Here is a 16,437-nt window from a genome sequence, read left to right on the forward strand (position 1 = left end):
TCATCGACCGTTACGTGCGAGCGATAAAGAAGGTCATACAAATCCGTGCGATAGAGAAAGATGGGTATAATGAAGGCGTTTAATAGTCACCGCCCATTTCGCCCTTCCACAAATAAGATCCACTTCTTATTTCTCTCCACATCTTTCTCTATCGCACGGATTTCTATGACTTACTTTATCGCACTCACGTAACGGCCGATGAACCATGGGGACTTTCCGACCCTGTATACCTATACACGTATATTAGTTATTTGCAGACCGCAAAACCAACCCACTTAAAATAATAAAATTATCATAATTATAAACGTTTCTTTTGACAAGAACATGGTACATTTAGTTAATATTTTCTGAGGAATTTTAAACTTCTGTGATTTATGTTCTGTGTTTATAATGCATTGTAATGGACGATTAATCCAAAGATCTGAAAATAGCCAACTAAATCGTGTTTAAATTTCGCAGTTGTTCCCGTTTGTCTCTTAAGCCATTGTTTCTACATAGAAGACAGTAGATTATTATATTTTCAACACAATTTATGAAAATATATTAAAATAGTTCAATTAAATAAAATGTATTTCCCTACTCTGATTTAATATTAAAGTAAGTGTAAGTTAACATTGAAATGAGATTTATTACAAAACTTATTACTTTTGCAGTGTAGATAATTTAATATAGCATCCAACTAATACTAAATTTGATTACAAAACTTCTTAGTATTCCTTGCAGCTACAACTATTTGAAAACTATTTCTCTAGTGAATTCAATATTCATGGGGATTGTTTAATTTTAAAAATTCTGCGAACTACAACGTGCTTCCCTGCACATATTTTACATTCCACTTGCAACTGGTATTTTTGAAATAAAAAATGTAACTGTTACACACTCATACGCTGTGAGATTTGATGAGTTTATTTCTTATAATAAGATTAAAAAATCGAGCTCAATGTATCAAAAGTTATTATTAGTTCCTAAATACTTGTATTATTATTATAGATCAAATCTTAAGATGCGCAGTTCTTATATTTAATTTTTTCATTTATGGCTATTTGAGAGAAGAATAATAAAATAACCAAATAGTAAAGATTTCTAAAAAAATCTTCGTGAATTTCGATAATATTGTAAATGCAACTAAAAATTTCTAGATTCAATTACTCGTTTGACCTTGAAACTTTAAAAATTTTTGCATGCGGCATTTTTTTTGTTCTTTATTGCGAAACTAGTAAAACATCCGCCACTGGGGTTAGTTTTTTAGGGGTAAAAGTAAGTGTTCTGACATTCTTTTTTAATCAAATAAATAGTTGAGTTATAATTAATTCTTTTAACTGCACTTTAGTAAAGCAGACTACTTTTGTATGGCTTAGCGACGTGTTATTTTAAAGTCACCAAGGACCGAACTTTAAAAAACATTCTATTGTTTTGAAAAAATGTTTGTTATGTTTTAAAATAATTATTTTTGCAGTTTTAGAAACGTACATATTAAAAATGCATATAAAAATACTTACTAATCGGATTGAGATTTTTGGAAAATCGTTTTTACATATTGTGTTAATTTTTTTTAAGCAGAGTATACGTTTAATTTGTGAATCTCAGTGTCAATGACCTCAGGCTATGGTCCACTTAGGGTGAACTCTACTAATGTCTACGTGAAGTAGATAGGAACGCATTTATGAAAGTTATAAAATTTTAATAGAAATACGGGATATTTCTATTATTTTTTCTTATTCGAAATTTGAGAAAACAAACTTTTGATACCTGTTTCTAGAGGTCAAAGGTAGCCTGCGTATAATTAAATATGACCCCCATTTAAAATTACACTCTGTATGTGAGGTATAAGATATAATGACAGCTGCGAATTAATTTAATTAACAAATAGACAAATATTTTATAGAAGCAACGTTGTGTTAATTTGAAGAAGGCTAACTGTCATTCTTATAAAATCTTTTATCTTTAAATTAATCTCATTAATTTTTGTAACTAGTTTCCTAAACTTAAGGCTTGTTAGTTTAAAAACATTCTAGGCGATAAAAGTATTTTACGTTGATTGATATCGATCTCCTAGCATTCACTGTACCTTTCTTAAGGGTCATAGTCCTGCTTCCCTCGGTGGCACTGAAGAGTCCATTACAGGTTGCGTCCCCGCTTTGTGCGACTCTATAATCGACACCATCCAAAGCTTCTGATGTTGGCGAGGCTTTTTCATACACAAAGCACCTGAACCTGTCCTCGTTTGACGTGGCGTGGCTGTGGTGCAATTTGCCCACTAAGTACCTGGAACTGCCTTCTTTCCATGTTGCCAAACATTGTAACTCCTCAACTAAAAGTATACATACATTGTACATTGATATCACATATCACATTTTTCAGAAGAACACTAACTTTTTTCATATTACAGAAACCTATTCAATTTGTGGTATGGTGAGGAAGGGGCAAAATGACCTGTGGTCGAATATTAAAGTAAATTTAAAGTATTATAGCTAACCGGTAATTAATATCAAACATTCTTCTCAATGTCAGAGAGTTGTAAATATATCAAACTTAAGTTTAGCTCATGAAGAGCTGACTCAGACTCTGCTGCAAGAGAATTATCTCAATATAAATTATGTGGTGTTCAAGTATGTTTTATAAATAGTGCTGCCAGTTCTAATGTGTCAAACAGGTAACAGAAAATGTGATTTAAGAAAAAGATCCTATGAACATCAATAAGACTCGCATGGTAAAACGACTTTTGGGCAATGTCTTATTCAAATACCAAATTCAAATTTGCCATAAGAATATAGGATACAACAAAAATTGAGAACTGGTAAGCGGAGGATTAACGATATATTTTTGACTTGCTCATACAATTCTACTCTTAAACTGCATTCCAAGTTTTTATTCAATGAAAAAAATGTAAAAACAAGATTGTCCAGTATTTGACAGTTTAGGTATTCCAGGACCTCTACTACTTTCATTTTTTTAATAAGTAAAATCAATTGTGAAATATTAAGAAAACAATAAATTACAGATAAAACGAATACTCAGATCAGTGTTTATTTAAACTATCAATTTTATTCCTTGCAGGAATACGGGAGTTCATTTAAACATAAAAGAGGTCATTAAGCAACGGTAATTGTTTAATAACATCGTTATAGGCTACACAATAACACAAACTTGTATACAGGGTGTTAACGAACTTATGTCAAAAATTTAAAACGGTGAAAAAGGAGCAAAAACTGAGTTAGCTGATGTCACAAACTGTATCGGAAGTTTAAGGTCATCGACAAAAAACTAATTAAAAATGTGTTTAAAACTGTTTTGGAACTGCTGAAATAATGTATTTTATCGCGGCGAGTACTTACAAAATTTCTGTAATACTTTTTACGAGTTTGTAGGTTTCTTATGAAGCCGGACTGTATTCCAAAGTCAGTTTGTAATACATTCTTGTAGTGATTGCTCTATTGTTTTTTGAAAATGGCGCATTTATTTAACAATCGCGAATATTATGATATGCTCATAATTTATGGCGAAGCAAACGATAATGCCCACACAGTTTGTCGAGAGTACTATGCAAAATATCCTGAACGACGTGCCCCCTCTCCAAAAATATCGCACAGCAAGTAAATATTTCGCATCCTGTTGTGTGGCAGACAGAAACTCAGTTGTACCCATTTCATATTCAACGTGTTCAAGCGCTTACTCCTGAGGCTTTTCCCGTCGCGTCGAGATTTTTGCGAATGGTTGCTTCAGGAACATGCAAAAAATCCTCAATTTACAGCGCAAATATTTCTTACAGATGAAGCATGTTTCAGTCGAAATGCACAACACTCACCACTGGACTATCGAAAATCCACACGAAATACAGTTTTCAGTGAATATGTGGGCCGGTATCGTTAATGACACTTTAATAGGACCTTTTAAATTGCATAGACGCTTAGACGGTGTTTCATATCTAGATTTTTTGCAAAATCGCTTACCGGAGTTATTGGAAGACGTGCCATTAAATGTTCGGCAAAATATGTGATTACTACATGACGGAGACCCCGCTCACTTTTTTCGGAAAGTGCGCAACTTTCTAAACATTACTTTTCCCGATCGCTGGATAGGCCGCAACTGCCTTCGTTAGATGTTTGTGGGGATGTGAAAAGTTCACGGAAGTTTGCGACATCGACCAATTGCAACATCGTATTGGCAAAGGTTGTAATACAATTCGAGAGGACATGGCAATGTTGCAACGCGTGCTAGTGAATTGGATACGTCGCGCAGAAGCTTGTGTGCAAGCAAATGGTGGGTACATCGAACATCTTCTATGAAAATCAGCAACTCCTTACAATGTTGAGGTCAGTAAGTCATATTTTAAAATTACATTTTACTCAATACAAATCCGTGTATTAACCTCATTTTAACATAACGGATATGTGGCAAACATATTTAACATAAGTTCATTAACACCCCGTATGTCCTTTATAAAGCCGCATGTTTCGTCCTACTCTTCTTTACTTATTTCCTTTGTAAATCCCAAAAATGTTTATTTTTGTAAATATAGATACATGAGCACCTCAAACAAGAAAAACTACAACACACCTAATTTTGGCCGAATAAAAATTATGTAAGTAAGTGCGTTTTCAGATCCAGGTCATAGAATTTTTATTAATTATCTAATTCTTACTAGTTGAGATAGGAGCATCTACATTATTCCCAAAACGTCCTATGTATACTCACACGCAGATTTATTTTATAGTACTTAGCAACCATGTACGATGGCGACAGAAGCGAATAAATATTTATTGCTCCTAGGGCATAACCACAGAAATACAGACAGTGCAAGCGGTGTTAAATGACATGGCCTGGGGAGCGACGTGATAAGGGTATCTCAACTAATGATTAGTGTTGCTAATAATTTAGTTGGGAAATCTATTTGAACCGATGTCCTAAGACTTTTCGTCAACGTGTATTATACTCAGAATGGTTTGACGAAATGCATAGGTACGATGTTAAAAGATACGTTTTTGTTTTTAGGAACTTATCCGTCAATAATTTGCATAAACGATGACAAAATTAATTAATTATCCGATTTGCATTAATTTACGTATTTTATTTAGATGTAAATGCAATAATACACAAATATTAACAACCACCATTCATTATAGTTGTATCCAAATTCTGTGTTGACAAGAAGTTTTTGACTGGAAAAAAATGATAAAATGATAATTAAATTATGGGCCCTTATCCAATCTAAGTCTTTATAGCCATATTGTCATTGCATATACAGGGTGTCCCGAAAGGTCATCTCAAAAATGAGGGGAGGTCAAAATAGTTGTTCATAAATAATTCATAACAAATTTTTTCCTATCGGGTTTCGTTGTGGAGTTATTCTTCTTCAAAGAAAGAAGTTTGAAAACAAATTCCAATTATAACTTCTAACTCGTTACCATGACAACAATGAAATTTGGGCAATTAGAGTAACTCATAATAATGTTCATTTCCAAGTTTAAACTGATATTCAATATGCTTGGATTATACAGGAGCAGACGAAATTATCCATTTAAATGTATACATCTTTGACAGCGTTGCCAAATTTGAAATATTTCTTTCATAGTCCGATTCCTCTCTCACTCTACTAAAAAAAAGAGTATACCGTATATTAGTCGATATATTTTACTTTTTTGAGAAAATTGAATTTTATTAAATACGTACATTTATTGTATTAAAAATGTGATACTAATATTTTTGTAAAAATTAGTTCTATAGAATTAAAAGAAAAAAGAGAACTGTTGAGTAAGATGTTCAATCTGTGCACCTTGTACTTCAATGCATTTTTGAAATTGCTCAAACACCTCTGCTGTACTCGAAATAACATGTCATCATTTCTAATAATATCGGCGTATGTAATTCTGCGATTTAATAATTATTCCCTACTATGTATAGGTGTTTGATATATAAGACTTTTAAGATGGCCCCAAAGAAAAAAATCGAGGATTAAGATCGGGAGACCGAGGCGACCACGGGAAAGGATTACCTCGACCAATCCATCGATCGGGATATGTGGTATTTAAATAAGCCTTTATTGCCCTGCTAAAATGGGGTGGTGCACCACCGGGCATACGCCACATGTTATTTCGAATATTTAAAGGGACGTCTGCCAATAACACGTTAAGGTGTTCTTGCAGCAAATGTAGGTATTTATCCGCATTTATATCGTCAATGATATGTGATCTCACTAAGTATAGTTTCCAATTATTCCCATCCGTACATTAATGATGGAAGGGCTTCAGAAGCATTACATTCTACAAGTTCGTACATTAGATGAATTAGCAAATTCTTCATAGCTAAAATCCTCCATGATACTAAATCAATATATGGTGTCAAAATAATTTATGACAAATATCTATCTGCTAATGATACATACTTATTGACATCTCAATTTCCATTGAAATCAAAATTTTTACAAAAATGTTATATCACATTTTTGATACAATGCATGTATGTTGTTAATAAAATTCGATTTTTTCAAAAACGGTACAAAAGATCGACTGATATGCGATATGTATATATTTTTATAAGCAGAGAGAGGAATCGAACTATGAAAGGAAAATGTCAAATTTGGCAATGCTGTCAAAAATGTATAAATTTAAATGGATAATTTCGTCTGCTCCTGTATAATCCAGGCATACTGAATATCAGTTTAAACTTGCAAATGAACATTACCATGAGTTACTTTAATTGCTCAAATTTCATTGTTATCATGGTAACGACTTCAAAGTTANAATTGAATTTTATTAAATACGTACATTTATTGTATTAAAAATGTGATACTAATATTTTTGTAAAAATTAGTTCTATAGAATTAAAAGAAAAAAGAGAACTGTTGAGTAAGATGTTCAATCTGTGCACCTTGTACTTCAATGCATTTTTGAAATTGCTCAAACACCTCTGCTGTACTCGAAATAACATGTCATCATTTCTAATAATGTCGGCGTATGTAATTCTGCGATTTAATAATTATTCCCTACTATGTATAGGTGTTTGATAAATAAGACTTTTAAGATGGCCCAAAAAAAAATCGAGGATTAAGATCGGGAGACCGAGGCGGCCACGGGAAAGCATTACCTCGACCAATCCATCGATCGGGATATGTGGTATTTAAATAAGCCTTTATTGCCCTGCTAAAATGGGGTGGTGCACCACCGGGTATAAGCCACATGTCATTTGGAATATTTAAAGGGACGTCTGCCAATAACACGTTAAGGTGTTCTTGCAGCAAATGTAGGTATTTATCCGCATTTATATCTTCAATGATATGTGATCCCACTAAGTAGTTTCCAATTATTCCCATCCGTACATTAATGATGGAAGAGCTTCAGAAGCATTACATTCTACATTAGATGAATTAGCAAATTCTTCATAGCTAAAATCCTCCATGATACTAAATCAATATATGGTGTCAAAATAATTTATGACAAATATCTATCTGCTAATTATACTTATTAGGTATTGACATCTCAATTTCCATAGAAATCAAGATTTTTACAAAANTAGATGAATTAGCAAATTCTTCATAGCTAAAATCCTCCATGATACTAAATCAATATATGGTGTCAAAATAATTTATGACAAATATCTATCTGCTAATTATACTTATTAGGTATTGACATCTCAATTTCCATAGAAATCAAGATTTTTACAAAAATGTTATATCACATTTTTGATACAACGCATGTATGTTGTTAATAAAATTCGATTTTTTTCAAAAACTGTACAAGATAAAGAACGGAAAAAAATCTAGCAGAAATAAAGAAAATTTTGAAATTTGAATATAGTAATCATTATTTGCTCTATTGGAGAAATGTAAGCTGTTTGTCGACAGCAATTTTAGGTTTTTTAAAGGTTAAAAATTGTCGTGTTTATATACAGGGTGTTTCTGAAATAAGCGCGCTCCTTGAAAAGGGTGATGAGGGCACGAAAATGAGCATCTTTTACNTTTTTAAAGGTTAAAAATTGTCGTGTTTATATACAGGGTGTTTCTGAAATAAGCGCACTCCTTGAAAAGGGTGATGAGGGCACAAAAATGAGCACCTTTTACTAAGCAACTGATGGTCTAAAACATTACGTTTTAAATTGAAAAAAAAATTCATATGAGGGTTTAAACAAATTTAAAGTCGTTCCTGGTGCGGCAACCAGCTGTACCTTTGATATCGAAGTTGCCGCGCGCCGCAGTGCGAAAGCACTGATGGCGGTTTTGACGGTTAAAATTTTGTGTTCGAAAATGTTGAAATTCATTAGACAATCAGTTGATTAATAGAAGTTGCACATTTTCGTCACTTACTTGAGAAGCACCCTTTATACATTATTAAATAATTTCAAAATAACTAAAGTACCAATAGAAAAATATATGTGGGTAAAACTCAGCGTTGCTGAGTTTGATACAATTGTTATTTAAAAATGTAAAACTCACACATGTCTAGCAGAATGTAATGCACATTCCTCTATTTTTTTGTTGCAATCCTGTCCATCAATTAACGTTTGTACTGTTTCCGGACCACATAAAAAAATATAATCGGATAGCATATTACGAATGCTGGGAAATGTCCGAGCAAATATAAAAATATAGCGCAAAATGTTATTTAAATGTCAGAACTGAAAATTAATTATGTAAATTAAAAAACATGATTTTTATATAAAGCGAAATATGTTTTAATGAAACTGTCCGTCCAACGAAATAATTAAAGAAATATTAATATCAAACACTCAGTACGAATTAGATTAAATTATGTCAACCGTGAAAAATAACATTACGAATACTTCTTTTAGTTAACAAGAGATTTTAAATAAATACATTTTAAACCCTAGTATAAGGCTAATAAATACATAATTACACTAATGCAAGGATCAACTACTCCTACACAATAATATAATTGTTGGAATTACGTCATCATCAGCTCTCGATAGTTCGATTATGTTTATTTATAATGTATCTTCCTATATTTAGGCTAATAAAAAATATAACGGATTATTGTGTATCGCTGAAACCTGCTTTATGTAGGTATCTTAAAAATAGTGATGATTATTATTGAAATTGTTTTATTGGTAAATAATACAATTAAGTATCGTCTTGACCACGGTTTGCGATTTTGCCTTTATTTCATCTATTGTTGAAAAACGTTGTCCTTTGAGTGTCCTTTTGAGTTTAGGAAATAGGGTGGTTGCAGCATCACAACGGTGTTGTGTTTCGATAAAAACTGTTGGATAAGCAAAGCAGTATGCACCGGTGCCTTGTCGAGGTACAAAATCCACGAGTTGTCTGACAAGTATGTCACCAATACACATCACATAAAAAAGGAATCAACTCGATAGAAAAGATACAACACGTGCAAATTGAAAATTCCCGTTACAAACCTCATATTTTTCTTTTTACTAATTTACTTATGTATTTGTATTTCATAATAAATTAATTTAAAAAGAATCATGTTTCGTATATTGACTAATCAATAATAATTTTAATTTTACCTAATAATAATTTATGTTATTTGGGCCAGTTACAGGGTGTCCGGAAGCAAATGGGTCATACCACAATGGTAAATAAAACGATTTTTGCCGATTACCTCATACAATTTTGCATCCTTAGAAATGTATTGGCCTTCAACAAAAAAAAATATATATATATAATAATAATATATATTTTTTAAAGTAACTTCGTCGCATTCGAAATATTTCTATGAAATTTTTTGTGGAGTTTTTGGGGCAACCGAATATCAATCATTTCATTTGTGATATAAAACTAACAATAGGTTAACAATTTTTTGTTTTTCTTTTTTGCAATACTATTTTTATGAAAGAAATTTTGAGGGAACAGAGATATTTTGAAAAGGCTCATTATATTTACAGTAAAAAAAATTAATAGACAATAGAACTTGCAAAAATAAAAATAAAAGTTCATATGAACTTACATGTTTTAAAACTTTATTTTCGAGATACATGGTGTTAAAGCTAACAAACAAAACTTTTTTTCAAATATTCCAAAAACTACTTGGGCCGATTTTAATAAAAGTTGGCGCGTTTTTAGTAATAAGGGGCTTAATTTAATGTAATTAGATATTAGATATAATTATTTCAGGGGCAACGCTAGGGCACTCTAACTAGATAGTTTAACGAAAAAGTTATTCAGTTTCTAAATATTTTTAGATAAAATAATTAAAAACAAAACCAAACTTTTTTATGGAATTTTGCTAGCAAAGTTTGTTCGTTTTGTCACCAATTTTATTATTTATTTAACATTGCGATTGCGGAATCGTTTTGATTATTGGAATTAGTGACAAAAAAATATCAATATTTTAAAAGGCTTAATAGAAAAGAGTATTTTATAATTTCATTGTATTATTGAAATTAATCATTTTCCCAGAGACGGGTGGATAAACAAATTTTATTTATTTACTTTTTTCTCGAACAGTATGTAAACAAGTCCGACAAAAAATACAAGAAACAAAGAAATTATATATTTAATTACTCAGTTCAAAAATAATATCAAACTTATAAAAAAGCTGTGGCATGCTCAATCTTTTCTTAAGAATATCTACTTAAAATGCCCAGCGCTGCCCTGGAAATAACTAAATGAAATCTAATTATCATATTATGCCCCTTATTTATTATAAACGTACCAAGTTTTCAAATCGTCCAATGGATTTTTAAGATATTTGAAAAAAAAGGTTATTTTAAATTAACTAATTAAATTTTTCCGATTAATATGATACACCCTGTACACTACAAAGCTATAGCTCTATTACCAGGTTTAAGCAAAATTATTGCACAGAACAGAAGGTGGGTTTGGTCAAACTGTACTTCTATTAAAAGGTCGGTATCTACTAAAATATAGACTTCTGATTGTAAGTAAAAAATATTCTAAAACTATACTCTAGGAGGTGAAGTTAAGTTAAGCTAATTCTGAATCCCTTAAATATTCTGCTGTAACTGCAACTGATAGACTGCTGTAAAAAAAAACAAAGATTGTTTGAGGTGTTCTGTATGTTTTAGATAAGAAACAACTTTCGCATTCGTATTTGGTTACCTCAAAAGCCACCAATGTCAAATTTTATTAAAATATATATTTGAAACTAATGCAATTATCTTAAAAATAATGAAACATCTTTTTAAACCTCGTAACATTTTAAAGAGACAAAATTGTACTAATTGTAAAATAACTTTCACCCAAGGAAGCTACCCTTGTAGTATACGCATATGAGTAAATAAATAAGAGGATTTATTTGATAGGGCGGACGGAGCATGCATTCACTGAGGCCATCTCGTGTTGGTGCAACAACACATTGTCCTTTATAGAAATTTTTAAACAGAAATCTGCAACCACAGTTCGAATCTGTAGGCTTTTTTCACGACTTACTTAATCTTAACTGTCATATGGTAGTTTAAATCTCTTCATTCACTCACGCTGCACATACTACAGTATACCACTACACTCGCGAAAAAAAGCCTTGTTTGTATTTCCAATCTTTCAGTCAACGAAATACAGAAATAGACTGTTTGAGGTTATAAGTAGTTTATGTTCAGGTAGGTTCCCGCGTTTTGTGCATTAATAAATTTGGTTTGTTTTAGATTAATGTAATAAGGGATTTAGTGAATCAATCGTCTGAACTGCCTTACTGTTTTTTTATTCGTTTTTTTTTATCCAAAATGAGTTTTCCTAAATACGTGGTAATTCGTGGTACACTTTGATATTTCCGTCTTCAACAAAAACCCACTTACTTGCGCTTTCGGATCCGTGTACATCCGGGCAAGCCTGATAGCTGAGCAACAGCTTGCTCTCTTCCGTGCAGGAGTCGATGCTGGACACGGGCGAACGGCACTCTCCGTGTCCTCGATTGTAAGTGAACGTGAAGGGACCCCGGAACGGGCAGGGGACGGCCACTGCATTTTCTCTGAACATTGAATAGAGCAAAGCGTCTCCCGTTATTAGACTGCATAATGTCGGAAGTGCATCTCGACTGTGGCAGTAAGCTGGAAACAGATAAGATGAGGTTCATGAAAAAAACAGTAAAACAAAGTTCACTCAGAGGTGTCGATAAGTAATATAAGTTCATACTTATCACCAACGTAAGTGTCGATAAGTACATACTTATCACCAACTTTAAACAGAAATCAATTATAAAAACAAATTAGCAACTTTGAACAATATTTGAACAATTTCGGTATAAAGCTAAGGGTACGTATTGAATGACTAAAATGAAAAAGTTCTAAAAAATGAATTGAAATTCTGCATACAATTATTTAGGTCAGGAAATATAGAGTTGGACGCGACTTTTTGTTTCGGCAAGCTGAATTTATCACTATAGATGCTAAATATTATGTACAATAACATATTAGTTTCCACTGTCATAAAAATGGGGGCAAGATTGTTTACAGGGTGGTTAATTGTATAATTTTTACGTAAATTCACGTTTTTTCGCTTATAACTTTTTTCCGTTCATTTCCACGAGAAAACAGTAAAGTACTTTTTTTTCGTCTTCAAAAGACCTACAAAACTAGCTCTCGAGTGTAAAAAAATATTGATTAGATCAAAAGTTATGAACAGAAGAAGTTTATTTATGACTTTTGAATTAAACATTTATGAACTGCGTTATTATTACCAGAACGTTTTGACATCGCATCCTCTCATTTCTTATCACTGTCTAATAACTCACACGAAATCTGGAATCGGTAAGTTGAATAGTTTAAAAGTTATGGCCTTATAAACAAATTAACTAATTATTAGTCTGGACGATCCAGAGGATCTTCCACAATCGCACTGATTTTTTTCATGGTAGATTTCATAACAATACATTCAAATCTATATATTTGTTTAATTTCAAATTGCAACCTGGATTTTTTTTTAATTTTTTAGCCTTAGTTGCAAAATGAAATATACGATGCACGAGTGTGATAGTTATGTATTATTACATATTCCGAAAGCTTATGAAAAGAGCTTTAACTTAATAATTGCCAGGGAAGCCTACATAAATGTAGGCATATACTCGTAGAACAAGATGAATCAAATTTAATGACAAATCCAATTTTTTATTTCTCACTAAATTTATCAGTTTAGTACTCCTCTGCTATTATTAATATTTGGTTCAGTATTATCTAAGGTTTGTAATCCCGCAGTCTTTTTTTTTCCAGCCAGAAATTTGCGGCAAATTCGCCTTTACAGCGGGATCCCGCTGTAATTCCCGCGAGAGAATTAAAAATATATTTATATATGAAAATAACAATGCTATTATTGTGGAATGTTTATATTTAATCAAATGAAATATAAATAATTCTTGGTATTTAAAAATCAACAGATAAGTATTATATAAGTACATTAAAAACTATGTTTGTTAACTAAGAATCAACAGAAATCAACACATTAATAATATATTACTTTTGTTATTTTTACATACAGTGTAGGAAAGTACCGATGGTCTATCAGAAGTTACGTGAGAGCGATAAAGTAAGCCATAGAAATCCATGTGATAGAAATAAGATCCACTTCTTATTTGTGGAAGGGCGAAATGGGCGTTGACTATTAGACGCCTTCATTATAGCCATCCTTGTCTATCATATGGATTTCTATGGCTTACTTTATCGCTCTCACGTAACTTCTGATAGACCATCGGTACTTTCCTACACTGTAGATATTATTATGTCTCTAGTTACTTAACGTACTTGTTGCTGTTAAATTACTATATATAAACATCTAGGTTAGGTTAGTAATTTAATCGTAGTAACAATTTCTAAAAAAATATTTGCTGGATACGTCGATAATATACTGCCCTACTTCGGAATATGACAGTTTAGAGAAAATTGCAGAGACATTAGGCATACTTCATTTGACTGTCATTCATTTACTAATTAAGGTAATAACATGATTTTTTCGGTAATGGCAAATGAAAAACAAATATTTTTTAATGTATTTGAAGTATGTAAGGAAACATTGCAATTTCAATAAAAACAGCGTCGAAAATGTTGTTTTGTCTTAATAAATTTAAGATTTTGCTAGGTAAAAATGCCGTATGTGCAGTATGTGCTATATTTTCAACAGAAATTAATAGAAGAACCAGAACATGTACATCCTAATCATGATATTCTGGATGTTTTTACAGGGTATTTTACAATTTTTAATATATTGTGTTGCAAATAATATTTGATTGTTGTTTAATTTAAAACAACGCATGTAAAACATACGAATTTATTTTGTTAAAAACATCGTATTTCAACGCTTCTGCTAGAGAAGAAAGCCGTATGTGGTCACATGCGGCGTTTATACTATGTACCTCTTAATGAAATACATGCACATAAGTCTGCTAAGTGACACCATATTAGAAATTTAAAATATACAAATTTTTAAATTTAAAGAAACAAAAATGATATTTTTGATATTTATAGATGGGTAATGCGACATAGATTTCGAAAATGTAATTATCTCAATTTGTCACATAACTGCATATACGGTATTTTTCCGAAGTAGGGCAGTATAGTATAATTAAAGTAACATACAAGTAGACAAAGCTAATAGTTACGTATAAAATTTCACATTGTAAACACTTTTTTTTCGAAAATAAACAAACGAATCAAGGAATTTGTTTGAATGATGCAAAGATCGATGATTGATCGATGTTGTCACAGGGGAACGGGATGCGCACGCAAACCAAACGGGGCGCTCGCTCGCGCCACGCGCTGTCGCTAAACGGACGTGTTCTATTCAAACATTTCCCGCGCGGGAATTACCACACAAATGCGGGAATTCCGCAGGTCTCATTGACATGCGGGAAATTGCTGGAATGCTGTAACGCGGAATGCGGAATTGCAAACCCTAGTATTATCATTTGATTAGAACTATTTTAATAAAGACAATAAAAAAGAAATCTGTTCAAAGTGATCCTCATTTTCATTTAAACAGTTTTCAATGGCTTTCATCCAGCTCCAAATTGATAAATTTAGGTGTGGCAAATCGGGAGAACGCGGTGGCCATGGAATTAAATGACAACAGTCTGCAATTTGCAGCAAAAGTTTCGTGTACCTAAAGGTGTTGGAAACTATTTATCTGGTCCATTTATTTTTCGGAAGAGTCAATTCCATTGTATTTTTGCACTATCTTGATGATAATTTAATCACTCATTTAGAAGATTTTCCTTTATATCTATTAGATAAATCAAAACAGCTTCAGGTGAAATAAAAAATAGAGTATTTGGTTAAGGAACTTTCACAACCGAATTAATCTGCGCTTTGAATAACTTCTTTTTTTGTCTTCTTCTTTAAAATGAAGTAGTAAATCCGATATATTTAATGAGAAAGAAAAAAATGAATTTGCCACGAAACTGTGACGGGTATGAAAAATTTCAATAGATTTTTGTTACTTCAGTTTAGAAGTTCGAAAACGTGAATTATTTTTACCTGGCACAGAGACGTAATACTTTTTATAAATTAACTGAAAATATAATTCATATCTTCGTCACTGGTTGCGTGATATCGTCACATGTTACGGAGGCCTATCAGGATAGAATGTATGTATATCGAATTTCTTTTGAATACCCTCCATCAGTTCCAAACATATAATAAATAATACATTCTTTCTGCGACCTTAACACCATATATCTCTGAAACGAAGCATTTTTGAAGAAGTGTCCATATAAAAAACTCCGTTTCTATTTAAATGTTCTATCTCATACTCTCGGATCCGAGTTAATATGACTCACCCTGTATATGTCTTACAGAACACATATTGTTTATATGTGGTTGTTTTATCTTCATTTATTTTTATCAAAAATTTGAATTATATGTAAATTCAATCTGAAATGAGTGTAATTACTTAAATTGTTTTTGCCGAATTGTGTTCAAATAATTTCCGTGAAAAATCATTCGTTCACGATCATACGTTTTTAAAGTTCATAGAACATTACATAGTTGTTACTGTTAAGTATATTTTGATGATAATAATTAAATCAGATTTTTATTGAAAATAACATATAGTAAAATTATTTATTACGCGAAAACCGTTAGAAATAAAAAACTTTACAAGGAAAAAAACAAAAAAAAAAAGGAAAGCTCGCGGTTTTGTGACAAAATAAGAACTGAAGTTGTAGTGTCACCTGAAAAAAAAAAATTGGTTATTCGTGATGTATTGTTCCTTTTCTGGAGATGTCATTACTCAGGATATTATCTTAAATACTGGCTTCTGTATATGAGTAGTGGCATATTAAATTTTATTCAAATCGGACTAAGCGTTTCAGAGTTATTTGCGAAGGAACTTTGGATAGAGGTAAGTTTAGTTAAATTGTCTGATTTTGACACCTAGAATCTGTGGTAGTTGCCTTGTATGCGGAATGTTAGAGCAACCTATATCTACCAATATTGCTGTTATTTTCATTAGGTACATATTAATGTTTACAGTGTTCCAAAATATAATCAGATGTAAAATCACTTCACTCATATTATTTA

At 31.7% G+C, this 16,437-nt stretch overlaps 1 protein-coding gene across 1 annotated transcript in view; it reads right to left on the bottom strand.

Annotated features, from left to right (window-relative positions):
* LOC108907292 overlaps positions 1-16,437 on the bottom strand; it is a 120,734-nt gene that overhangs the window by 38,747 nt on the left and 65,550 nt on the right. Inside the window, exons 7-8 of the mRNA XM_023453993.1 lie at positions 11,728-11,979; positions 2,069-2,311 (exon numbers count right to left, since the gene is read on the bottom strand). Of these exons, the coding sequence (XP_023309761.1) occupies positions 2,069-2,311; positions 11,728-11,979 (495 nt within the window). The remainder of the gene's footprint in view (positions 1-2,068; positions 2,312-11,727; positions 11,980-16,437) is intronic.

Source organism: Anoplophora glabripennis, unplaced genomic scaffold (assembly GCF_000390285.2).
Source record: "Anoplophora glabripennis isolate ALB-LARVAE unplaced genomic scaffold, Agla_2.0 scaffold190, whole genome shotgun sequence".
NCBI lineage: Eukaryota > Metazoa > Arthropoda > Insecta > Coleoptera > Cerambycidae > Anoplophora > Anoplophora glabripennis.